Here is a 26,413-nt window from a genome sequence, read left to right on the forward strand (position 1 = left end):
AATTCTTTAAGGTGGGCTTACTGACACCAATAATCTGGGCTGAAAAGGGAAAGGTAACTCCCATGGCAACACCTGTAGGTTCGGTCACATGATTATGTCTACCTATATAGAGACAGCGCTTCATAGCAATCACGGTACGGACATCATTGATTCCTTAACATCCCCGCAACACACAGACTTCAACAAGTTCAATATTTTCAGCAAAATTATGGAACATCATATCTGGGATAACAAATTGGCTTCCTGAATCACACTGGAATCAAACCAGGGTTTATGCATATAGAATGAACACACTCCCTGCTGGACTACAGGCCATGCTATCAGCAAGCTCCAGTTGCAGTATATACAGACAGTTTTCAACTACATCGGCCATTGATCACGAAACTAGTCTACAGTTAGACTAAACATTTGTTACAGATCAACCGGATACCTGCAGCCTGAAACAGCTTGTTTGGCGTTAGTTACAACTGTTTACCTAAAAACCACTTCTAATGATTAGAAATCGATCTAATGAAGAAACAAATGATAATGGACGTCAATCGCTTTGCTTGTGAGTGAAGAGGGAGAATGCTGACATTTGTGCAGACTGTCACACTTTCTTCGTTCTCGACATGCTGATTTCCTTACAAGTTCGAAAACCTGAAACAGATCTGAACCTGGTACGAGTCATCTGAGAAATCAGGTGAATGGAGTCGCCATTTGGTGAAATGATATTTGGTGTAGGGACTTCACGTTGTGTCTATTCTGATCATTCGCAGTTTGAAGTTGTCGGCGAGAACACATGCCGCCTCGTTAGATCCGCCGCAGTAGCGAGACGAAGAGAACACGGTCATCAGACGACCCTGTTGCTGAACCTGGTAAAGTAGAACTGTGACGTTAGGCCCAGGCTTTGTGCTCAAACAAACAAAATTGTTTAAATAATATGTACAATGAGGGCTGTCAGGACACCAAGGGTGTTTGAATGGTATATTTATCTAAAATCACTAGATACCCAATCAAGGGACAATTGACCCCACTCAGATCTATCTTCAGTCATCTCTGATTCTAAATGCTGTCTCCTGAAGTACAACTCAGTTATATGTCTCAAGCTTATAGTTGTCACCAGTTAAATGGCATCACTTCTGGTTTGAGAAAACATATGCCCATATATAACCATAATAAACCTCAGTAAAAGCTATGAATACAATCTTAGTTATATCAAACAATGTTCATGTCTGCCATTGTTTGGAAAGGGAAGCAACTCTGATTCAGGATTGGTTGGTCGGTTAGTTTGTTGTTTAAAGCCGCACTCAGCAATATCCCAGCTATATGGCGGCGGTCTGTAAACAATCGAGTGTGGGCCAGACAACCCAGTGATCAACAGCACGAGCATTGTTCTACGCAATTGGGATACGATGACATGTGTCAACCAAGTCAGCAAGCCTGACCACCCGGTCCCAATAGTCACCTTGTACGACAAACATGGGTTGCAGAAGATCAATTCTAACCCAGATCTTCACAGGTACTGATTCAGGAACCGTCACAGGAATGATGAGTAGAGTAGGGTACCTTGTGCAGTTGCAACAGACACATGGTACCAAGAGTTTATGTTGTGTGTTTACCATTCTATTTTCAGCTGTGGGGTCTGCAAATTGTTATATTAACCTCACATGAAGTTAACATGACATTCTGTCAAGCCGTCCAAGTGACAATTCAACTAATCATGAAAGGAAATTTAGTAGATATATAATACAATGAAGACATTGTACCCTGGAATATGGCGGATGTCCATTACCTGAAATCCTGTTTCCTGCACCTCGTGGGCTCGGATCACGTGGGACAGACCGTTTCGATCCAGGAAGGAAAAGAGAGCATCACAACTGAAGAAGTGTGCCGTGCCTCGCCGTGAGTTGAACACAAACCCATTGTTCTCAGTCAGGTCCTGCATGACATCAGGGGTCACCAGGTCAAGGCTGAAACACAGTGTACGCGATCATCACCACGCGATCATCACGCGATCATCACAGCACTGGGTGTAGGTATACAGGGTTATTATAGAATACTAAGTGTGACTTCCATGTGTATATTACAATATAGTATGAGTGAGTGAGTGAGTTTAGTTTTACGCCGGACTCAGCAATATTTCAGCTATATGGCGGCGGTCTGTACATAATCGAGTCTGGACCAGACAATCCAGTGATCAACAGCATGAACATGGATCTACGCAATTGTGAACCGATGACACCTGTCAACCAAGTCAGCGAGCCTGACCATCCGATCCCGTAAGTCGCCTCTTACAACAAGCATGGGTTACTGAAGATCAATATTCTAACCCGGACCCAGACTGGCAGGGGCACGGTGACCCCACTTACCTGATGGGATCACTCCAGAGTATCTCCCAGGCCATGGGACTCTCTGTCTCGGGATCCGGCAGGGGGCACGGTGACCCAACTTACCTGATGGGATCACTCCACAGTATCTCCCAGGCCATGGGACTCTCTGTCTCTGGGTCTGGCAGGGGCACGGTGACCCCACTTACCTGATGGGATCACTCCACAGTATCTCCCAGGCCATGGGACTCTCTGTCTCTGGATCTGGCAGGGGCACGGTGACCCAACTTACCTGATGGGATCACTCCACGGTATCTCCCAGGCCATGGGACTCTCTGTCTCTGGATCTGGCAGGGGCACGGTGACCCCACTTACCTGATGGGATCACTCCACAGTATCTCCCAGGCCATGGGACTCTCTGTCTCTGGGTCTGGCAGGGGCACAGTGACCCCACTTACCTGATGGGATCACTCCACAGTATCTCCCAGGCCATGGGACTCTCTGTCTCGGGATCAGGTAGGGGCACGGTGACCCCACTTACCTGATGGGATCACTCCACAGTATCTCCCAGGCCATGGGACTCTCTGTCTGGGGATCCGGCAGGGGCACGGTGACCCAACTTACCTGATGGGATCACTCCACAGTATCTCCCAGGCCATGGGACTCTCTGTCTAGGGGTCCGGCAGGGGCACGGTGACCCAACTTACCTGATGGGATCACTCCACAGTATCTCCCAGGCCATGGGACTCTCTGTCTCAGGGTCCGGCAGGGGCACGGTGACCCCACTTACCTGATGGGATCACTCCACAGTATCTCCCAGGCCATGGGACTCTCTGTCTGGGTCCGGCAGGCAATTGGAACACGGTGACCCCACTTACCTGATGGGATCACTCCACAGTATCTCCCAGGCCATGGGACTCTCTGTCTCAGGGTCCGGCAGGGGCACGGTGACCCCACTTACCTGATGGGATCACTCCACAGTATCTCCCAGGCCATGGGACTCTCTGTCTCTGGATCCGGCAGGGGCACAGTGACCCCACTTACCTGATGGGATCACTCCACAGTATCTCCCAGGCCATGGGACTCTCTGTCTCTGGGTCTGGCAGGGGCACGGTGACCCCACTTACCTGATGGGATCACTCCACGGTATCTCCCAGGCCATGGGACTCTCTGTCTCTGGGTCTGGCAGGGGCACAGTGACCCCACTTACCTGATGGGATCACTCCACGGTATCTCCCAGGCCATGGGACTCTCTGTCTCTGGGTCTGGCAGGGGCACGGTGACCCCACTTACCTGATGGGATCACTCCACAGTATCTCCCAGGCCATGGGACTCTCTGTCTCGGGGTCTGGCAGGGGCACGGGGATCTTGTTGATAGCCTCTATACTGCCGTTGTCGTGCTCAGTGCTGGGGATACCTCCATGTACACAGAACACCTGAAACAAGCATTGGACACAAACATGAGTGAAGCTTGGGGTATAGTTATAGACAAAACACATGAAGTGGGCTCACAAGCTTGCTCAACCTACTCTAAAATTCACACACACTGTGTCACTATAATAATGCTGATGCGGCGTAAACTTTCAACTCACTTAACACACACTGTATGTATCTTTTCTTTTCTACGTCCCTTCGTCCACTGTCTGTCTCTCTCCCTTCTGTCTCTCTCTCGTGAGTTAGTGAGTTAGCGAATGAGTAAGGTTTTATGCCACTTTTAGCAAACTTATATCATTAAAGCAATATCCGGACAGGGAACGCCAGGCTTCACATGTATCAAATCTAACCACTAGGCTACCCCGCCATCCCTCTACATAAGTGACAAGAGAAATTCCAAAATTCCAAAATTAGCAACTGATTTTTCTGTAAAAGCAACAAGCTTACTGTGTATAGTGTGCCTATAGTGCATGCATTGTCACCATGGCAACATCAGACAATATGGCAGACATCTATGAAGCTGCAAATGTGTGGGAGAAGTCAGATTTATCATCAGGATGTTATTTATTCAGGTTCATAACAATTTACAGAACTGACTGACTGACTGAGTTTGGCTTTATGCCGCTTTTAGCAATATTCCAGCAACATCACGGCAGGGGACACAAGAAATGGGCTTCACACGTTGTACCCATGTGGGGATTCGAACCCGGGTCTTTGGCGTGACGAGCTAACGCTTTAACCACTAGACTACCCCACCGCCCCAATTTACAGAAGAGAAACAACACTTGTCATATACTGTGATACACAATACATAGATTATTTATGCTACAAATGGCAATAACTGCAATAAGAAAGGCAGGCCTCTATCCATCACTACGCATTACCTTGTCATCAATGGTAGCAGCAATAGGCATACAATCAAAGCACTCATTGACAGCATCCCAAATTTGCTGGCCTACACTGTCGCCGAACTTGCTTAAACATTCACTGCGAACAGAGTGTGAGACATGTTACAATACAATCACCAAATTCATAGTATCCTGCAAATACACCTTGTGGAAAACTTCCGAACATTGTTGTGAAAATCATAGTTTAAACTTTAGACCTGATCACCATGTCCTTTCCCAATAAGAGAGGTGAGGTGAGGTGAGGTGAGGTGAAATTGGGTTTTACGTCGTAATTGAGAATATTTCGCTCATATGACGACGTGCATGCGTGTGTATGTGTATATGCGGCTGCTTGTACTAGCCCAGACTTAAGCTGGTTTTATAGTGCTAGCTCACTGAGATACCATGCCGCAGTGAAGCATGAATACCCTACTCAGACACATTATACTGACTCCGAGCCGACCAGTCCTTGTTGTACCCATTAATGCCAAGCGCCTGGCAGGGACCAACAAGTACCATATTTTAACGTCTTTTGGTTTGACGCGGTCGGGGATCGAGCCCGCGACCTTCCGCTCTCCGGGCGGACGCTCTAACCACTACACCACGGAGGCGGTCCTTTCCCAATAAGTAGATTATAGATCTGGTGTGCAGTGATATCATGATATTCTGGCACAAGTGTTGTAAACATAGAATGATATGGATACCGAAGTTGTCAAATTGAGGAAAATAAACCCAAATCTACTTTCAAACATAGGAAGTTGTCAAATTGAGGAAAATAAACCCAAATCTACTTTCAAACATAGGCTGGCTACCTGCCGTCGCTGTATGTAGAATGCAACATCACAGAAGAAATGTGACATCATAGCATTGTACATGACATCACGTCACCATAACAATGTGATACTTTGCCCTAGGGCATTGTATGAAAAATATGAACCCCGATATTTTCGCCCTTGTAGGTAATAATGTAGTGTCAAGTAAAATTGTATCTGGTCTGGTAAAGTTAGTAAACAATCATACCAGCAGTATAATCTAATGAAAATGGTGCCAAGAGATAACTTCAGAATCTTAAGTATTGGCACAGCCAGGTAATGTCTGATTAACAAATGGATGTTCCACTCGGTATCAGTCAGTAAATATGGGGTGCGGTGGGCGAGCTGGCTAAGGCGCCAGACTAGTGATCCAGCAACCTTGAGGTGACGAGATCGAGCCCACATGTGACCGGGTGTAAAAACCTTGGAGTCAACTTTGTGTGCAGACTCTTTCAATGTCGTCACAACCCCTAGTGTACAGTACACATCCCTGTGCACTTAAAAGAACCCATGAATCCACTGGTATATGACCAGATGGTGGCCACATGAATACGTGCAAACACCTAGTTGTGGGTACAGCAACGTGCAGTGAACTTGGACAAAGTACTGTGACTATATGTCCCAGTCCACCCAGCTATGAATGGGTACCTCGTTAGGATGAGAAGGCCACAATAACTTGTTGCGCCTAGTGATTGCAAGAGTTGTCTACTCCCCAGGGAGTTGAGACTGATAATACGATGTGCCTTTGAGATTGACATCAAATGATCGAGGGAAAAAATACCAGCGCCTTGAGCAAGCACTAATTGCCTGCATATGTGCACTATATAAATATCATATAATAATAATAACCTTATGCTTACTTACGTTTTGAAATGGAACATTTCTTGGACACTGCGGAGCTCATGGTTGCCTCTGAGCAGGAAGAACTTGTTCGGGGACAGAAGCTTCTGGGCCAGGAGGTAAGACACGACCTGGAAACAGGATCACATTTGTTAAAGATTAAGCCCAGGTTTTCTTCTCATGTGGTTATTAGATTTAAACCATTTCAAACTCTGAGTAAACTCTCAGTTTGCACATTTGACTTAGTATGTTGGACTGTCCATCGACTAACAATGGGAAAGGAGATTTCTTATCAACATTTCTTTTTTGCAGTGACACCTTTATTCTAATCACATTAGATGTCTCTGATTGACCGATCACATCAGCAATACTGCAGCCATATGACTTAAAGACATGATATCAGACATTCTCCGACAAGCTCACCTCAATCCCACACTCGCCCCTGTCAACGTAGTCCCCAAGGAACAGAAAGGATGCAGGAGTGAGGAGAGGACCCATCCTCCACAACGCCTTCTCAAAACTCACCAGGTCTCGGAAGTTGCCATGGATATCACCTTCATCAGAAACATGTCATGTATTATCTGGGCATCACTCGTATAAACCCCTGATATTTGGGGATCAGTACCATCGGGAAAGAGAAATGTTACATACATGTTATATACTTGTACTTAGTGAATCACTGTCATTAACACAATGTCATGTATTATCTGGACATGTCTGTTATAAAACTTGACATATTACCACCAACAAAAGAAGTGTTTGTACAAATTATCAGCCATCAAATGTAAGACCTTTTAAGGGCCTATTCAATGCCCAATAAACAAGATTAAGGCCCTATAAAACACATATAAAACATGAGTACATGTAGTTGAAGAAACATGAGGTTGGTCAAATTTGGGATCATCCATCCAAGGGAGATTACTCTTTGCTACATCACTGTGAAGGGAAAGTTTTGCTTCGCGATGGAGATTAATTAACACCGACAGTCACTGCAAGGTATTTTTTATGTATCGGTTTTCTGTAAAATCATAACTTAACAACTTTCAGGGCAAATCAGTGGCAAATAGGACCTTTTCAAGGCTCTAACGAATTTAGGGAGTTTGAACTGTACACATTTGACATCACATTTGAGGCTTTTTCCAGCCTAGGAAGGACTAGTGACATTTAATTGCAGACAATCAACTCACCATTTGCCATACAGCTCGTCTGTGTACCAGAACATCTTGTGGACAATTGAAAATACAGTGCACCCTGGATACAATGCCATGTTTTTGAGAGAACGGATTACAACAACTGTCGTAGGTTTTGAAATGGACATTTTAATGCTTATATGTAACCCAAGGAGGACTTCTGCTGAAAAAGAATTAATGTGTTAATTATTCATGTTTCAGATGGTTGGAGTGTCTTACCAAGTATATAAACTGGAGACTTGAGCTTGAGCAGTCGCGGTTCCTGGCTGAGGATGTCTTTAGCTTGACGACATAACGTCAGAAGGCACTTTGCAAGAGCATTTCTATCAACCTGGCCCCAGTTGAACGCAGGCTGGAACAGAACAGACATCCATGCTTGACATCAATCTATGAAGCAGGTTTCGAGATAATGTAGCATTTGTGATATTTGGGATGACGCTTTTTTAACTACAGTACTTTTGTTGGGTTGAGTCCCATCCGGGATTCGAACTCACACTCTCAGAGTCAGGCACCTAATCGCCAGCAAACAGTCAGCTGTCTAACTCATTCAGCCTCGTTGGCTTTCACAGAAATAGAAGTAGGCCAACTGGTAGTCTACATCACAGACTATGTATCCCTCTGACAAGTGTAAATTGGAACAACTCCTAAGTGCTGAAAAGCTAATAAGTGTCAATAAGCATGGCTCCCACATCCAAAAGCAATGAATATACAATACTATTCAGAAAGTGGTCAAATGAAACCAATATTTGGGATTATACTTCTCAATAAAGTACCGATTTTAGTACTTTGTTAGGTAGAGTCTCATCATGTTCAAAATGAAAACTCATTGGTACAAATGAGCGTGTCACAAAACAGAAAAAATACTGCACTGTCATACTGTCATGTGAGTCTAGACCAATCCTGAAGACAAGAAACATTCTAGGTTTTGGTCTTACCTTGGGGAGTCCACCATTCTCTCCCTTGATTGCTCTCTCAAAATATCGAAGTCCAGTCAGCATTTCATTAGGATGAGATCGCTGCAAGTATGGGAACAACAGTGTTAGACATGTATTTGTGACTAAAAAACTGGATTCACCAGAGTAAAGTAAGAAGTCTTCATCAACAAATCACAGACAGCAACCACTAATTTGGAACATAGAGTGAAAGTTTAGTATAACACCATTTTGTACAAGATTGTGGACATATTGAGTCATGTAAGCTTAATGTGGGTGGGAAGTCGTAATTGACATTTACCATTCTGGTGAAATACATGAATTCAGGTATGGTGGTGACATCTAGCAACATAATCGTAGCAATTAGTATGTAAACCAATGACCACAGGCTTCTGGCATTGCAAAGGGACACAACTCTGCACCGCTGCAGTGCCACACATGCCGCGAAACAAGATTGATTGATTGATTGATTGATTGATTGATTGATTGATTGATTGATTGATTGATCGATCGATCGTCACCGCACTCAGCAATATTCCAGCTTTATGGTGTCAGTCTGTAAATAATGGAAACTGGACCAGACAATCCAGTGACTGACAGCATGAGCATAAATCTACATAACTTTGATACAATGACACGTATCAACCAAGTTAGTGTGCCTCACCACACGATCCCGTTAGTCGCCTCTTATGACAAGCATGGATTGCTGAAGACCAATTCTAACCCGGATCTTCACAGGTATGCACTACAAGAATATACTTACTTGATTGAATGAGTCGATGGAGGGCATTCGTTGAAATCTAGAGACATCTCCTTCAAGATGATGGTCGGTACTTCCACTCACAGCCGGTGTACCTGCACAACAGACAAACTAACCCATCAGCAGATCAGTAATACAACTTTTGGAAAATGACTAATCATCCTGATATCCTCAGAGAATCTCTTATCTAACCTTCAGCACATTATGAGGTGAGGTGAGGTGAAATTGGGTTTAACGTCGTGCTTGAGCATATTTCACTCATATGACGACGTGCATGCGTGTGTATGTGTATGTGTGGCTGCTTGTACTAGCCCAGACTGAAGCTGGTTTTATAGTGCTAGCCCACTGAGATACCATGCCGCAGTGAAGCATGAATACCCCACTCAGACACATTATACTGACTCCGAGCTGACCAGTCCTTGTTGTACCCATTTATGCCGAGAGCCATGCAGGGACCAACAAGTACCATATTTTAACGTCTTTTGGTATGACGCGGTCAGGGAAAGCACATTATGAATAAAACCAGAACATTCTACAAACCAGTACTAAAGCCATCAGCAAGTTTCTAAAATGAGTGAGTGAGTAAGTATGGTTTTACGCCGTTTTTAGCAATATTCCAGCTATATCACGGCAGGGGACACCAGAAATGGCCTTCACACATTGTACCCATGTGGGGAATATAACCCAGGCCTTCAAAGTGACAAGCCAATGCTTTAACCATCCAACCGCCCCATTTCTAGAATGAAACCATTAGTCCATAAACACTGGCTAATCCTGATAATACTAGACTGACTGGAGAAATCACTGAATAAAGGTTGATGGGTTTCCCAGCCTTAAGTGAATCCTAGAATAATCAGTGGATGATGTTTACAATAAAGTCTATCCATTAACATAAAATGAAACCCTTGATTGTAAAACATACTAGGATGACTGAAAATGTTTTGGTTTACACCGCTTTAGCTATAAAGTCCAGAAATGCTAACATTGTATGTGGAGAATCGGTCCTGATAAAAACAGTTTTTAACCATAGAGACCCCACCGGAATAAGAATCATTCCACAAGAGAATCCATGAGCACTGAAGGAACTGATGTCTCCTAGAGTAGACTGATGAGTAATGGCTGCTGGAAGTGAGAATGGAATGGGGGAAGAATTGTTTATTAAATATATGCTATGGTTTTTGTGATCATGACTCCACACTCAACTGACCCTGTAGATCCCAGAGGGCCATGACATCTGCTAGCGTCCCTGTCCTCCGCACTTTGACGGTGTGCGTCGCCAGCTCGTACTTGGGTAAGGGGGACATCCTCACTGCATGGGGAGCTCGTCCATCAGGATGCTTGAACACTGGGTCTACCTTGCCTGCTGCAACACACAGAACATTCATCATTATCTCCACCATAAACTTCAGTACCAGTGGGTGAGTGAGTGGGTGAGAGGGTAAAAGGGTGGGTGAGAGGGTTAGTAGGTGAGAGGGTGTGTGAGAGAGTGAGGGTGTGGGTGGGTGAGTGAGGAAGAGTGGGTGTGAGGGGGTGGGTGAGAGGGTTGAAGGGTGGGTGAGAGGGAGGGTGAGTGGAGAGGGTGAGTGAAGAGAGGGTGGGTGAGTGGGTGAGAGGGTGGGAGGGTTAGTAGTGAGAGGGTGAGAGGGGTGGAGTGTGAGAGGGAGGGTTAGTGGGTGGAGTGTGAGAGGGTGAGTGGGTGTGTGAGAAGGTAAGTGGGGTGAGAAGGTAACTGAGTGAGAGGGTGGGTGAGGAGGGTGGGTGAGTGGGTGGGTGTGTGAGAGGGTTAAGAGAGGGTGAGAGTGGGGTGAGAGGGTGAATGGGTGAGAGGGTGAGTGGGTGAGGAGGGTGAATGAGTGAGAAGATTAATGGGTGAGGTGGAGGGTGAGTGAGTGTGTGAGGAGAGGGTTAGTGTGTGAGTGAGAGGGTGAGAGGGTGTGGGTGAGAGGGTGGGTGGGTGGGTGTTTTGAGTGAGTGAGTGAGTGTGATTTAATGCGTGATGTGTAACAATATTCCAATTACTATTTATATATGTATATATATGTAGCATGATGGGTCAGCTCAATGTGGGAGGAGGAAAGCATCATGATCAACAGTGTCAGCATCAATCGACTCCGTTTGGATACGTATGACGTGTCAACCAAGTCAGCAAGCCTGACCAACCAATCGAATTAGTTTGGATGAGTGAGTGAGTGAGTATGGCTTCACCGCTTTTAGCAATATTCCAGCAATATCACGGGCGGGGACACCAGAAATGGGCTTCACACATTGTGCCCATGTGGGGATTCGAACCCGGCCTTCGCTGGACGAGCCAACGCTTTAACCACCAACAGCTAGCTACCCACCCCCTAAGCCTCTTATGACAAATATGGGTTGCTGGAGACCAATTCTAACCCGGATCTTCACAGGTCTGATTTTAATGATGGCACCCCTTTACATCATATAAACTCACTGTCTTCTACATCTAGGGGCCATTGTGAGGATTTGATCAGCTTGGGTCTGGTCTTCTTGGAAGGTGGTTCTTCATCACTGTCATCAGACTTGTTGTTGTCGGTACTGATGCTGAAAGTAAGGACAAATGAGGTTTCTTATTCTTGTTTCTTATTCTTGTGTAGCTCTTTGTCAAACTTTGTCAAACAGTTGCATTGGAAATATAAGTGAGATCAGGGCAGGTGAAATGGGGTTTAATGTCATACTTAAGAATATTTCGCTCATATGACGACGTGCATGCGTGTGTATGTGTATGTGTGGTTGCTTGTACTAGCCCAGACATAAGCTGGCTTAATAGTGCTAGCTCACTAAGATGCCATGCCGCAGTTTAGCATGAATTACCCCACTTAAACACATTAATCTGACTCCGAGATGACCAGTCCTTGTTGTACCCATTAATGCCAAGAGCCAGGCAGGGAACAACACGTACCATATCTTAACGTCTTTTGGTATGACACGGCCGGGGATCGAACCCGCGACCTTCCCCTCTCCAGGTGGACGCTCTAACCAGGGAGGTGGTCAGAAATATAAGTAATCATATGCTGAAAGAAACAGTGCTAGCAAGGAAAGTAAGATTACAGTTCATGGAAGGGTTGGTAGTGTGTTACACTGTGGGACAACTGAAGGCAACTCTGTGTAGCAACAAGGAAAGTTTAGCACCTGTGTGGTATTTTAAGAGCTCAACATTCGTGTACATCACAACATACAGACACATGCAACACATTTATTATAACAAATCAACATGATATCAACTATTGTCAGTTACTTCTTTTTTGTTACACATCAGTTAGCCAATCAAACAGCTAGGTTCTGCAGCAAGTAATGATAAATACCCTTTTATATTACTTGTACAAGACACTGGAAGACGAAGTAGAACCGATGTTCCACGGAACTTGAGCTGTCCGACCGCAATGAGGAACTCTGCTAGAGGCAACTTGTCAACTGTGTCAGCACCAAATAATCTGGAATCATTGCAACATGACTGAAACTCTCCACTACCTCTACAATCCAAACTTCTTCAATTTGAAATGATATCACAAAATTCTTGAAACATACACTTCACCATTTCTATAAAGTGCAACATTAACATGTCTTTCCAACATTTCATCTTCTCCGATAGCAAGTAAAAACATTGGAACCTTTACTATAGGGAAGGTGCACTTACACCACCCCACTTAGTAGTGTTTTGGTTGGTTGATTGGTTTACTTCTCACTCAGCAATATTCCAGCTATACAGTGGCGGTCTGTAAATAATCGAGTCTGGACCTGACAATCCAGTGATCAACAGCATGAGCTACACCACTGGGATACGATGACATTTGTCAACCAAGTCAGCGAGCCTGATCCTGTTAGTCATCTCTTACGACAAGCATGGGTTGCTGAAGACCAATTCTAACCCAGATCTGAAGACTTCCACATGTAGCCAGCCTGGTACACCCATGTACATGCATGGAACACTCCAACAAAACTGGCAAGTTCCTTGAACCAGAAAATACACAAAGTTGGATTTTGAATTCTCCTCATCGGACGACAATACTGTTATCTTTACTGAAATCCTTCAGTTCATGTAAATAAATCACTTTGTTCTGTGTGTTCTGTGAGACAGACTTACTTTGCACTGTTGGTGGCATCCTCTAAGACTGCTTCCTCATCAACAGGGAGGCCCTTCAAGTGCCGCGACGTCTTGAACAAGATCTCTGAAAGTAAACACATGAAGATTATACTGCACTCTCTGCAACATACTGAAACAGAATCTTACTCCTAGAAGATACAAAAGTTTGCTTCAGATCCAATCAAGCATACTATGCATCAATGCAACTCAAATCTCACACATTCCACACACAGCCGATGACCACACAAAGGGGTACACTGGTTGGCTGGTTTGTTGCCAGCAATATTCCAGCTATATGGTGGCCGGTCATTAAATAATGGAATCTGGACCAGACAATCCAGTGATCAACAGCATGAGCATACACCAACTGGGACACAATGACATTTGTCAACCAAGTCAGCGAGCCTGAGCCTGATCCTGTTAGTCATCTCTTACGACAAGCATGGGTTGCTGAAGACCAATTCTAACCCAGATCTGAAGACTTCCACATGTAGCCAGCCTGGTACACCCATGTACATGCATGGAACACTCCAACAAAACTGGCAAGTTCCTTGAACCAGAAAATACACAAAGTTGGATTTTGAATTCTCCTCATCGGACGACAATACTGTTATCTTTACTGAAATCCTTCAGTTCATGTAAATAAATCACTTTGTTCTGTGTGTTCTGTGAGACAGACTTACTTTGCACTGTTGGTGGCATCCTCTAAGACTGCTTCCTCATCAACAGGGAGGCCCTTCAAGTGCCGCACGTCTTGAACAAGATCTCTGAAAGAAAACACATGAAGATTATACTGCACTCTCTGCAACATACTGAAACAGAATCTTACTCCTAGAAGATACAAAAAGTTTGCTTCAGATCCAATCAAGCATACTATGCATCAATGCAACTCAAATCTCACACATTCCACACACAGCCGATGACCACACAAGGGGTACACTGGTTGGCTGGTTTGTTGCCAGCAATATTCCAGCTATATGGCAGCGGTCGTTAAATAATGGAATCAGGACCAGACAATCCAGTGATCAACAGCATGAGCATCGATCTGCACAATTGGGACACAATGACATGTGTCAACCAAGTCAGCGAGCCTGACTACCGATCCCGTTAATCGCCTCTTACGACAAGCATGGGTTACTGAAGACTAATTCTTACCCGGATTATCATGGGCACGTCAGGGGTACAAAGAAAATGTCCAGAGCACAGGTATTAGTTACCTACTCTACAAGGATCTACATTGCCCGACGTCCGAGTCCAGTGTTTTTCTCTGCCGGGCAAGCAAATTTGCATATCACACTGTACCGGTGTCCAGTTGACTTTCCAATGTTAATTATGTTGTTTATTTAAAATCAACAAGAAAACGGACGGTATAGTGGAAAACTTATCAGGGCAAGTGATTTTACATGTGCCACTGTACCAGAGTACACTAGCAATTTCAAAGTTATTTCCACCCCTGGGTTTACTCACTTGAACTCATCAAACTGCAGGAAGTTATCGCTGTTCGAGTCGTAGTATCTGAAGATGTATCTACAACGAGCCTCGGCTGGCATGCCGCCATGCTGGGTGCATGGTTCCATACATGCCAACCCCAACAACAGCTCCTTGAACGTCAGGTAGTTCTTCTTGTGGATGTCAAATGCTCTGCAAGGATAGAGCGTGAAATCACTATGATGATGTTAGAAGTATTTGCTCTGCAAGGATAGAGCGTGAAATCACTATGATGATGTTAGAAGTATTGTTGTATAATAAAAGACCAGGGTTTTATCAGGTATTTTCATTTTTGTTGTTGGTTAATGCCACACTCAGCTTTATGGCAGCGGTCTGAAAATAATCGAGTCCCGACCTGACAATTAAGTGATCAACAGCATGAGCATCGATCTACGCAAATGGGATACAATGATAGGCGTCAACCAAGTCAGTGAGCCTGACCACCCCATCCCTTTAGTTTGAAGTGATTCCTGTCTTGGAAGTTTACAACCATTGTCTTAGACCATTACAGCTCTTCCAAGAAATTATCGGAGCAAATCTGGGATGCAAATCTGGTCCCATGTACAAAAACAAATCTTTGCACTATGATCATAGTAAATTTATGCTTATGCATAGCAGTAACGATCACCTTACTGCTAAAAAGCTATGTGGAACAAGGAGCTCAAACTCTCCACACAACAATATGCCTGATCAAAGCTTATGCCAATCTCTTTAACAACAGAAGAACAGCTTGATAACTGTGTGAAGAACTACCTGAACAGTGGCAGAGGTTTGTCTCCCTTGACTCCTTTAGTGGTGATGTACCGGTCGAATGTCAGGTAGTTCATAGAGTGGCTCGGGTGACAGAAGTCGATGAACTCTTCAAACAACAAGTCTTGTTCTGGAAATAAGATAGTAACAGATTACTTCGTGCCTTTCAATGTACAGACAGTAACTAATTACTTCGTGCTCTTCAATGTATAGACAGTAAATAATTACTTCATGCTCTTCAATGTACAGACAGGAGCTAATTACTTCGGTCTCTTCAATGTACAGACAGGAACTAATTACTTCGTGCTCTTCAATGTACAGACAGTAAACTACTGCTCTTCAATGTACAGACAGTAACTGCTCTTCAATGTACAGACAGTAACTAATTACTTCGTGCTCTTCAATGTACAGACAGTAACTAATTACTCGTGCTCTTCAATGTACAGACAGGAACTAATTACTCTCTTCAATGTACAGACAGGAACTAATTACTTCGTGCTCTTCAATGTACAGACAGGAACTAATTACTTCGTGCTCTTCAATGTACAGACAGGAACTAATTACTCGTGCTCTTCAATGTACAGACAGGAACTAATTACTTGGTGCTCTTCAATGTACAGACAGTAAATAATTACTCGTGCTCTTCAATGTACAGACAGTAACTAATTACTTCGTGCTCTTCAATGTACAGACAGTAACTAGTTACTTACATGCTCTTAATTGTTCAGACAGAAACATATCACTTACATGCTCTTAATTGTTCAGACAGAAACAGATTACTTTTGCAATGTCTAAGAAGTGTTGGGAGTTTTGGGGTTCAAAGGGGTTCAGGATATTCATCATGACATGGTGCTGATATAATACACATGCTGATATAATACACATGCTGATATAATACACATGCAATCATCAGACCTTTCTTAGTCAGTTTGGCCGACTTCACCAGTGTCTCCTGTGGCGTGAGTTGTGAGCCATTCCCTCCATCAATATACTCGACACCACTCTCCACCAAGCTCCCTACAGGGCAATTATCTGAAATAAGGAAATAACTTACAAATCTTTGTCCGTGTCATCCTGTGAGCCATGCAGTTTTCAACAACAGCAGTACTATTGACAACACTTACTATAGTTAAGTGAGTGAGTGAGTGAGTTTAGCTTTCGCCACTTTTAGCTATATTCAAGCAATATCACGGTAGGGGACACCAGAAATGGGCTTCACACATTGTACCCATGTGAGGAATCAAACTCGGGTCTTCAGTGTGACGAGCGAACACTTTAACCACTGGGGTACCCCACCTACTATAGTTAAGCATTAACACATGGGCAGTTCTTGGAGGAGGTTTTATCAGACAGGGGCTTACACAAACTGTATGTTGTACCAGTACGCTGAAATAAGCTTCTCATACAATACATACTGCAATATTTGTTCTGTGTTCCATGATAAAAAGAGTATATAACAAGTATCATTATTTTTTGATTCATTTAACAAATATCTGTGAGTGCCAACTGGTGTGACACTGGCATCATAAATATACTCTCACCTTCTTTGAGCTGCTGAATGAGCCGGAGTGGTTCAAAGCCTAAAAGCCCCGGCTCCATCCCTGGAGCCATCTGCTCTTCCATGTCCTTCTCTGTTAACCATACTGAGGTGTCTGGATACTGAAAATACAACAGAGGTACAGATAAGCTGCGTATCTGCGTAAATTACGCAAACATTCACGTGAAAACTCAATTCCTATTAAGTTTATTGCATACAAGTACGCTTGAAGTTTTGTAAATACTCTATGAATTTGATCTTACATGCATACACACAAAAATGTCAAATCTTAGCTTGCATACCGATGAATTAGTTCCTGTCACCAAACCTACTAGAATTTGGAGTAAGTAGACTGATGTGCTACAGATGGAGGTTACAGAGAATGGATAAAATAACTGAGGTATATTGTGAGGTTCTATTTCAGCACATGATTTTAGCAACTTGCAGTCTTTCTGATCGTTTCTCATATTACAGATCAAATATAAATAACAAACACGTAAACCTACATTTAAACTTTATTATATTTTTACAATTAATTGAAAATAGCAAAATACCCAATTGAATTTGAGTGAGGTGGATACAATTTATTTGGTTACTCAAAGGAAAATTAGGATACCCAATTGAGATGAACACAAGCGAGTACATAACTCAATGACCCAATAATGTTATCTGTAGATGGCTTTTGAGTCCTTTCTGATTGACTTGTGATAACTATTAGGGCTGGCTAAATAAATTGATAAATTGGAAATATCATCAATGGGAATGATTATTAATGATTGTCGACATGAGTGAGTGAGTTAAGTTTTACGCCACACTCAGCAATATTCCAGCTATATGGCGAAGGTCTGTAAATGATAGCGTCTGGACCAGACAATCCCATTATTATTGACATGAAGATTGTGTCATCTATAACAAGTGTTTGCCACTGATATGGCAATGTCCCCCACCGCCAAAGAATGGAATATCTATATTTACTACTTTTTATTTTGGGGTCACATACAAGATGACTGAAATGGCTGGTGTCTGCATAATCACCCAATGTAGGCTGTCAACATACTTGAAACATTGGGTGCAATGTTTTATGAGATATCTGCTTTAAAAAGCGGTCAAAGTATCGTGGTGACCTTGAAGATAAGGTCAAGGTCACCTAAATAAACTGGTGACTGTGTAATACTCCAATGTATGCTGTCACCAAATTTGAAGACATTGGGTACAACATTTCAAGAGATATCGCGTTAACAAGAGTTAAAAGTGTGAAAAGTGTCGTGGTGACCTTGAAGATAAGGTCAAGGTCACCCAAAATCAACTGTTGTCTGCGTAATCCCCCAATGTATGCTGTCACCAAATTTGAAGACATTGGGTACAACAGTCCATAAGATGCCGTGTTAAGAAGAGTTTGAAAAGTGTTCAAAGTGTCGTGGTGACCTTCAAAATAAGGTCAAGGTCACGCAAATCAACTGGTGTCTGCGTAATCCCCCCAATGTAGGCTGTCACCAAATTTGAAGACATTGGGTACACCAGTTCATGAGATATCCTGTGAACAAGAGTTGGAAAAGTGGTCAAAGTGTCGTGGTGACCTTGAAAATAAGGTCAAGGTCACGCAAATCGACTGATGTCTGCGTAATCCCCCAATGTAGGCTGACACCAAATTTGAAGACATTGGGTACAACAGTTCATGAGATATCGCGTTAACAAGAATCGGTACGTACGTACGGACGGACAGACGGACGCTGGTGAATACAAAGTCCCCTGTTCCGCGCTGTGGCGGGGGACAATAATGTTATTAAACTTCTGTGATCAAATAGCATTTGGATATACTGAAACAATACACATGGTTTAGATCTTTATTCATGGCTTGCTTCTAAATTATGTTCAGGACGGTGTTTTGTTAATAATCCCAAACATGTCAACACACACACCGGTGACGTGCAACATGTTGATTTGTTTCAGATTTATTGTCATTTTTGCTCAAGGCTACTTTTCCGATATTTATCAATATTAGATCAATTTTCAGTTAAAAATTATCAATCTCTATGATCTTGAATAGTCAGGAAACATATAAAACTCAGCTGTTACAATTCACTTGCATATTCAATAAACCGAACCATATTTCTTCATGAATTCATTTCATTATTCACAATCACAAGAATCAAATTACATGTATATGAAATTCATATTTCAATATTTTTAAACATGAGACTTTTCACTTGAATTTTTATTATTATTTATCAAAGCAAGATAATGAATATATCCAAGCTGGGCAGAATAATAGTAAAAACTCATATATTTCATTTGACAGCAATGGGGTTACTAGTCACTATCATCACATATTAACACTGTCAACATAGTCCAAAACATCAACTGGTGCTGCGCTATGATATTCACAAAAACATTCATATTTCTTACCCTATATTCTGATATACAGTACAACCAGAAATTATTGAGAATTTAAAGATTGTAAATTTTTTTTTTTTTTCACTCATTACTCACCTATTAAATGTGAATATTAGCAGAACATAACTCCACATTCAAAGACAGGTGAACAGTTAGTATTTTGTCAAGTCACCATGGGCAGCAATGCAGGCTTCAACGCGGCGGGGACATACTACTGATCAAAGAAGTTAGAAAGTCGTGGTCCATGCTGTCCCAATATCGGACCACCTCTTCTTTCATTTCAGCAATATTTGTCAGATTTTTCTTATTGACGCTTTCCTTCATAAGTCCCCAAACATTTTCTATTGGATTTAGGTCAGGGTTATAGTATGGCCAATCTAATAATGTCATATTTTGGGTCCGAAACCAGGCCTGTGAATGCTTTGAACGATGTTTTGGGTCGTTGTCCTGCTGGAAAATCCAAATATTTCCATAGAACACTTGAGCAAATGGAAGTAAATGTCCCTCGAGAATATCTGTGTACCGCTCACTGTTCATATTCCCTTCAAATACACAGAGGGGCGTTGCCCCTAACACAGATATGCCACCCCACACGTTAAATTTCGGACTGTACTTTGGGCGCTGATACAAAGGTTTTTCAGTTTGTTTGGTCCAGAATTTCAGTGTATTAGGAAACAGCCACACAGAACTTTCATCTGAGAAAATCACATTGTCCCAGTTAAAATTTCTATGCTGTAAGCACCAGTTCAACCTTCACTCCTTTTGTTCAGGTTTCATGATTGGTGATGGAATTCCTTGACTTTTCTTCCAACCAATTGCATGCAGCTCAGTTCTAATTGTCTCCTTACAGACAACCACAGTTCCTCTATCAATCATATCCAGCCTTAAGTTTTCTTAACAACTTTGTTTGTTTTAGAAACAAGAATACCAAGCCGCCTCCTGTCACTGACAGTCAATTTTCTGGGCCTACCTGCGCCTCCCTGGTGCTCAATGCCATATCCATTTGCAATATTTTTCAAAACACGATAAACAGTGGACAAAGGGATGCCTGTTCTACTTGAAATCACTTTAGCTGATCTGATGTCCTTGTTATAATCAACTTCCTCTTCTTCTCTAAATCATCCATACTGAGGATCACTGAAAATGTCGTCTGCTAGCAAGTAAACAAAGGGGGATAACTCTTCACAAACTAATGAAAAAGGATTAACGGAGTTGTCTCTCTTGAATGAAACCAAGCACTTGATAGCTGGTCAAGGTTGTTTATACTAGAAATCAAATTAAACATATTCCTAAAATTCTCAATAATTCCTGGTCATACTATATGTCATATTCATCTCATAGTGGACTTTTAGAATAAACAATACATCATAATTGCCAGCAGAAAGCCATGCAGCCAATAAGCAAAGAATAAAATCATGCAATCCAATGATGTTGAGTTATAAAGTGAATTACTACAACAGGTCACGTGTTGTACATAGACTATATGGATAAGAGTAGCACCCTGTATTCTTTAAACTATGATATTATAACAGATATGTAAAAATTCTACTTAGCATGTTAGGATTGTACGATTTTATCGATGGAATTTGAATATTATTCGTGCTGATGCACATTAGATAATGAGGTAAATCCATTAGGCTGGAACATGTAAAAATTAATATACTATAGATACAGAGCTAGATACACACATAAATGCATATATTATCTGTTTAACTTGACAGCAATGTGGTCACTGGCCCCTGTCATGATAAATAAACACTGTCAACATGGTCAAAACGGGTCAAAGAATTTATTTTGTTTCACTCAATATTTTGAATAATAAATCAACTATTGCATTCATTATAGTCTTATTTGTTACTTAATATTCGGGATATGTATCCATATTCATCTCATAGAAGATTTGTTGCAACCCATGTACACATGATCACTGATTCCAGCCAGGCTTTCACATGTTTTAGTCCCAATTTTGACAGTGGAATTTCACATTTCTGTAAATGATCTAGCCAGTTGTCCCAATTTTGACAGTGAGCTTACCTGCCGTCCCAATTTTGACAGTCCTCAGCCCACACATATTAATTAATCCCTGATTAGCCAGTGATTATGGGAACTACTGTAACAGAAGCGTGATACGACTAAAAACTAAGACTAAAACATACAAGAGTCATCAGAAGATGACAAATCCCCCCAGCCCCCATATATTTGAAAGAACAAATCATCTGACAGTTACTTAAACTCCAGCTTCATATTTTTTAGACAAAAGTCCAAATTGTTTCCATGGAAACCGGGAAAAATAAAAATGACAAAAATCTGCAAAAATAGCAAAAGGCACCACTTTGGGATCTGCCTCACATATATGCCAAGTTTTGCTGAAAGAAGATAAGAAGTTTTCTAGTTGTGCTCCGGAAACGAAGCCCACCCCTCCCTTTTGAGACTAAGTCCGAATCGTTTCAGAAACCGAGAAAACAATAAATCACAAAAATCTGTAAATAGCAAAAGGCACCACTATAGGTTCTGTTTGATATATCTACCAATTTTTGCAGAAAAATATTGAAAGATTTTTGAGTTATGCTCCGGAAACAAAGCTCACCCCTCCCTTTAAGACAAGTCCAAAACGTTTCCGTGGAAACCGCGAAAAATATAAATGACAAAAATTGTAAATAGCAAAAGGTGCCACCTTAGGTTCTGTTTGATATATCTATCAATTTTTGTTGAAAAATATTGAACTGTTTTTGAGTTATGCTCCGGAACAAAATGATTACAGACAGATGAGGCGTCAACCATAAAAAAACTCGTAAAAAAACTAAAACTAAAACTGTTTTTTCTTGAAAATCGATGGACATCTTCACAAGACCGGTAGAAAGACGAGGGTCCTAATTTCTGAATATTCCTGTAAAGAGCTTGGCCAAAATGAAAAAGCCAGTTCTTCAAGATAGAAGTGGAGAAGACATCTCTAACAACATTATATGAACAGCTATTTTGAAGTCCATGACCAGTGAAGCAGGTTTAGATGTCAGATGGTGTTTGGCTGCTCCAGTCATTAATAGGGTCCAAAAACAATAACTATTATCATCTGGAAGCAGTATTAGTGTTCAGGAACTTCACACCTTAACGGATCAGTGACCAAGACGCTGTCAAAAATGGGACACTACCCTTTCACTTAATTACCAGAGTGTATAGTATGCTGTATAATGTTATTGAATTCCCATCTTTACAGAACCCTCAGATCATGCATTCTGCAGGCATGGACCCTTTTGGGGTTTTAAGTCATGGTAGCTCACTCCATACATTGTGAAATATACAGTCGGACACTGGGGCCGGGTGGGTTGTAGACTTCTATCGGACTGGCATATGTGGTCAAAATATGTTCAAAACTTCAAAACAACAGTATAAAAATCACTGATTATACCTTATAGCTAAAAGCTTAACATGCTTAAAACAGCAATTGTTTTTACAAGGTATTCCTACTGTCATGAAAGTGTTCACTTTGATTAGTATCTAAGAAAGTGTCGCAACCCAACAGTATGCACAACAAACCTCTTTTTGAAATATTTCAACAAAAATATAGAATGCAGATCATCTAACATGTTTAACACCAAAGAATAATTAGCTGTGACAGGTGTTGTTCTAAGTGATTCATTTCCTCATTCAGTGAGAGGTTGTTTGAATGAACTCATGAAACCTGTAACTGATTTTTTTCATCAGTTCAGTGAATTTGTTGGGGCTGAATAATTAAGCATGACATATACACAATAACACAGTAGGTTGATGACGCACATGGTTTTAAGGCCTGTAGTATAATGTGATACAGAGTTAGTGAATATAGTAAACCATCATTAACAAATGTTGCTGCTTCATATATTGTTATTAACATAATGTACACAAGAAGACAAAGTCTTCAATATCCCCCACAATGGCAAAATACTCTTCATAAATAACTCTACAAGTTATGATCAAATGTTTTGACGTGTATATAGCTAAGTGGAAGGAGAGTACTGAAAGGTTTCAAAATTTCTTCTCCAGAAAAGAGCACTACCACCAAATTCAGTTGAAGCCAAAATTGTTGCCATGGAAACGCAAAAGAACCCATTTTATTCAGAAATCCAAAACTAGCAAAAGGCACCAGTTCACCACTAGACCTACCTATGTATGAAATTTGGTGATGACACAGTGAACAGTTTTTAAGTTCTGCTCTGGACAAGAGCACTACCACCAATTTAAGTCAAAGTGAAACTTGTTGCCATGGAAATGCCAAAAATATTTTATTCAGAAATCCAAAAATACCAAAAGGCACCAGTTTACCACCAGATCATCTCTGTGCCAAGTTTGGTGAAGAAATATTCAACAGTTTTAGAGTCCAGAAAAGTCAAAGGTACACGGACGCACAGGTGGACGGACAGAGTCCATTTTAATACCCCCCGCAAAAAGGGTTGAGGGGGGTAATTATAAAGAATAAACAGAAATGGTAATGACAAAAATGAAAGAAGGAAACATCCCTACAAATACATCTGTAGTAGGGCTGCAATGAATCCACTATGAGGTGAACATGATACACATCATATACTGGGTAATGAATACAGATATTGACAAATACAATAACACGTCAACAGTTGATGTAATATTCAGATTATTCAGTGAAAGAATAACAAAATACATATTTGATATGTTTTACCATGCTGACAGTGTTAATTTATCATGAGTGAGTGAGTGAGTATGGTTTTACGCCGCTTTTATCAATATTCCAGCAATATCACGGCAGGGGACACCAGAATGGGCTTCACATATTGTATTCACGTGAGGAATATATACTTTATCATGACAATGACCAGTGACCACTGTCAAATTATAAAAGAGCATTGACTATCATCCTGACTGGTGTGGATATATTCCATATAGCATATCTATTGTTTTGATATATAACACTCAAATTCAAGGAAAAACACTCTGTTTTATATAATTCATAATGTTTTTATTCTAGTGACCTTGAATAACAAACTGATTTCATGAAGGGTCCAATACAGTCTGATTCACCAAATATGCACACATTCTTAATGCCAATAGTATTTGACTAACATATTTCTACTAACCTGTTCTATGCTTGTGAGGGGTGATGTAAGAAAGATGACATGTGTTGATGAAGGTCGGTGAGAAAATCTTGTGATGTTGGTGCGTAATACGCCTTTCAAAGCTACCCTCTGTCCACATACCTAAAACAGAAAAATGGCCTAGGATTAATATGATAAGTTAGACAGCAATGCCAACAACAACCCTATTAAATACAGAATGTCTGAATCCTCAAGTCATCTGACCCATGATAACACATTTATCATCCAAAACTGTGTTCCACAGGAGATATCGCTTGTGTGAGATCAAACGATATCTCCTAGGAGATATCGTTTTGACAGTAGATTTTGTACAATGCCCTGACAATGTGATGACGTCATGTACTTGATGACGTCACAATGCTATGACATCGCTGCACTGCAAGTCTAATGGCAGTACCATGTTCAGAGATGTACATTTTTCATTGAAAATTAATGAAGAGTGATTTTGGATGATAAATAGAATCTCACCCTCGTGTCTTCTGACATCAAATATATCAACACTCGTTGATAAAGTAAAAATATCCTCGGCAAGCCTCGGATATTTGTAACTTTATCAACTCGGGTTGATATAATTGATATCAGAAGACACTTGGGTGAGATTCTCTATATCCCAACACGAGCTGAATTCGACGTTCTGGTGATTTCGACAATTGCATTGCCCGCGCTATATCGGGTGAGTACGTGTGAGATCGGAGTGCACAAACAGTTTCACTGGTAGGGCGGGTGCCCAGTCGCTGTCATGAGAAGTTTTATTGACAATGGAAATCGGGAAGTAAAGTTATATAAAAAGCAAACAAACATCAATATTATTTACCCGAGATCGTTAATACCACTTTAGATGCAAAATCAGTTGCCTTTATTACAAAAAATAGCAAGCGAAAATTCAGTGAGATCAGTCGTCTGCTGGTGACAGGCAATATATAAATAGGAAGCCACGTGATCACAACACTCCCTCACAGTGCGGAGCAAAAAGTATGGCTCATCGTCGAAAACCCATACAAAATACCCGGATGTTACGAGCGGCCACTGTTTCGCCGATACGATGTCATCAACGCTATTTTTGTAGGAAACACTTGATATTTTTGTGTTAAATAGATGAATATATCCTTTATCATTTAAGGTTAGTAAAATAAAAACTTTAAATGATATTACAGATAAAAATTACGTTTTTGTCTTACATCGTCGAAAACCCCTGACACAGGGATACTTTTCAACCACCGAACATAACACAACTTCTCTAGATCAGGTGACATCTAGACATGATGAGACTAAGAATAATAAAATAATGTAAATAACAGGTCTATTAGAAAAAAATCAGAATGCACATTTTGTACTCTGGAGGATAGTGGAATATTCCTTAAAATGATGTCCTGAATATAGACAATTTAAATGATTATGATTTCACTGGGCCGGTTTACTTCCTTGAAACATTTTCTTTGGTACTTTGTGACTAACATGAACATTGTTATTATACAATTCCATATAATTGATTCCAGATAATGCACTAGTTAAATCAATCCAGTTTTCAGTGTGACCTGCAAACGTCAGTAAAAGTCAGTGTGTGCATTTCATGCAGACGATCTTATTGACGTGAGTCATGAAAGCGTACCTCTTCAGCCAAGTGCAGAGCAACGGATTTCAGAGTTTCGTTTTTATGCCTCTCCGCTGTTGGCAGCCACAAACCCTTGTTATCATTGTTCACTAACAAAATCTTTCCGTGACTTGAGTCGGAGATAAGTACACTGACAAATTCTGTGCTTTTACGTGACATTTTTAGACTACATTCCTAGTTTTTGGAGGTAAACAATAAATCTATATAATCAACACAGTGTAGAAATATCATAAACTCCCTCTCTTGGCGTTGTAAAGGCAATGTTAG

General features: G+C 41.5%; 1 protein-coding gene across 1 annotated transcript; it reads right to left on the reverse strand.

Annotated features, from left to right (window-relative positions):
* Nucleotides 1-640: 640 nt before the first annotated feature.
* On the reverse strand, nucleotides 641-26,400 carry LOC124266523 (serine/threonine-protein phosphatase with EF-hands pef-1-like). The gene is made up of 19 exons (XM_046701321.1): nucleotides 26,144-26,400; nucleotides 24,517-24,636; nucleotides 17,043-17,160; nucleotides 16,417-16,533; nucleotides 15,505-15,631; nucleotides 14,731-14,904; nucleotides 13,947-14,030; nucleotides 12,485-12,613; nucleotides 11,614-11,723; nucleotides 10,372-10,527; nucleotides 9,168-9,259; nucleotides 8,408-8,488; nucleotides 7,692-7,824; nucleotides 6,706-6,836; nucleotides 6,307-6,413; nucleotides 4,628-4,730; nucleotides 3,603-3,745; nucleotides 1,775-1,952; nucleotides 641-854 (listed from the first exon to the last, which is right to left on the reverse strand). Exons 1-19 carry the CDS (start codon nucleotides 26,303-26,305, stop codon nucleotides 729-731), a joined length of 2,391 nt encoding a protein of 796 aa, XP_046557277.1. The 5' UTR covers nucleotides 26,306-26,400; the 3' UTR covers nucleotides 641-728.
* Between the last annotated feature and the right edge of the window lie 13 nt (nucleotides 26,401-26,413).

This window comes from Haliotis rubra, unplaced genomic scaffold (assembly GCF_003918875.1).
Source record: "Haliotis rubra isolate DU_JTF1 unplaced genomic scaffold, ASM391887v1 Scf100, whole genome shotgun sequence".
NCBI classification, from domain to species: Eukaryota; Metazoa; Mollusca; class Gastropoda; order Lepetellida; family Haliotidae; genus Haliotis; species Haliotis rubra.

What these genes read in the sequence shown, in the direction of transcription:
- LOC124266523 (XM_046701321.1), bottom strand. Translation starts at nt 26,305, where the DNA reads ATGTCACGTAAAAGCACAGAATTTGTCAGTGTACTTATCTCCGACTCA. An exon ending in GGCCCTCTGGGATCTACAGG is followed by an intron (nt 9,260 to 10,371) that starts GTCAGTTGAGTG and finishes TCTGTTGTGCAG; the next exon opens with GTACACCGGCTGTGAGTGGA. An exon ending in CTGCTACCATTGATGACAAG is followed by an intron (nt 3,746 to 4,627) that starts GTAATGCGTAGT and finishes TGCTTGTTTCAG; the next exon opens with GTGTTCTGTGTACATGGAGG.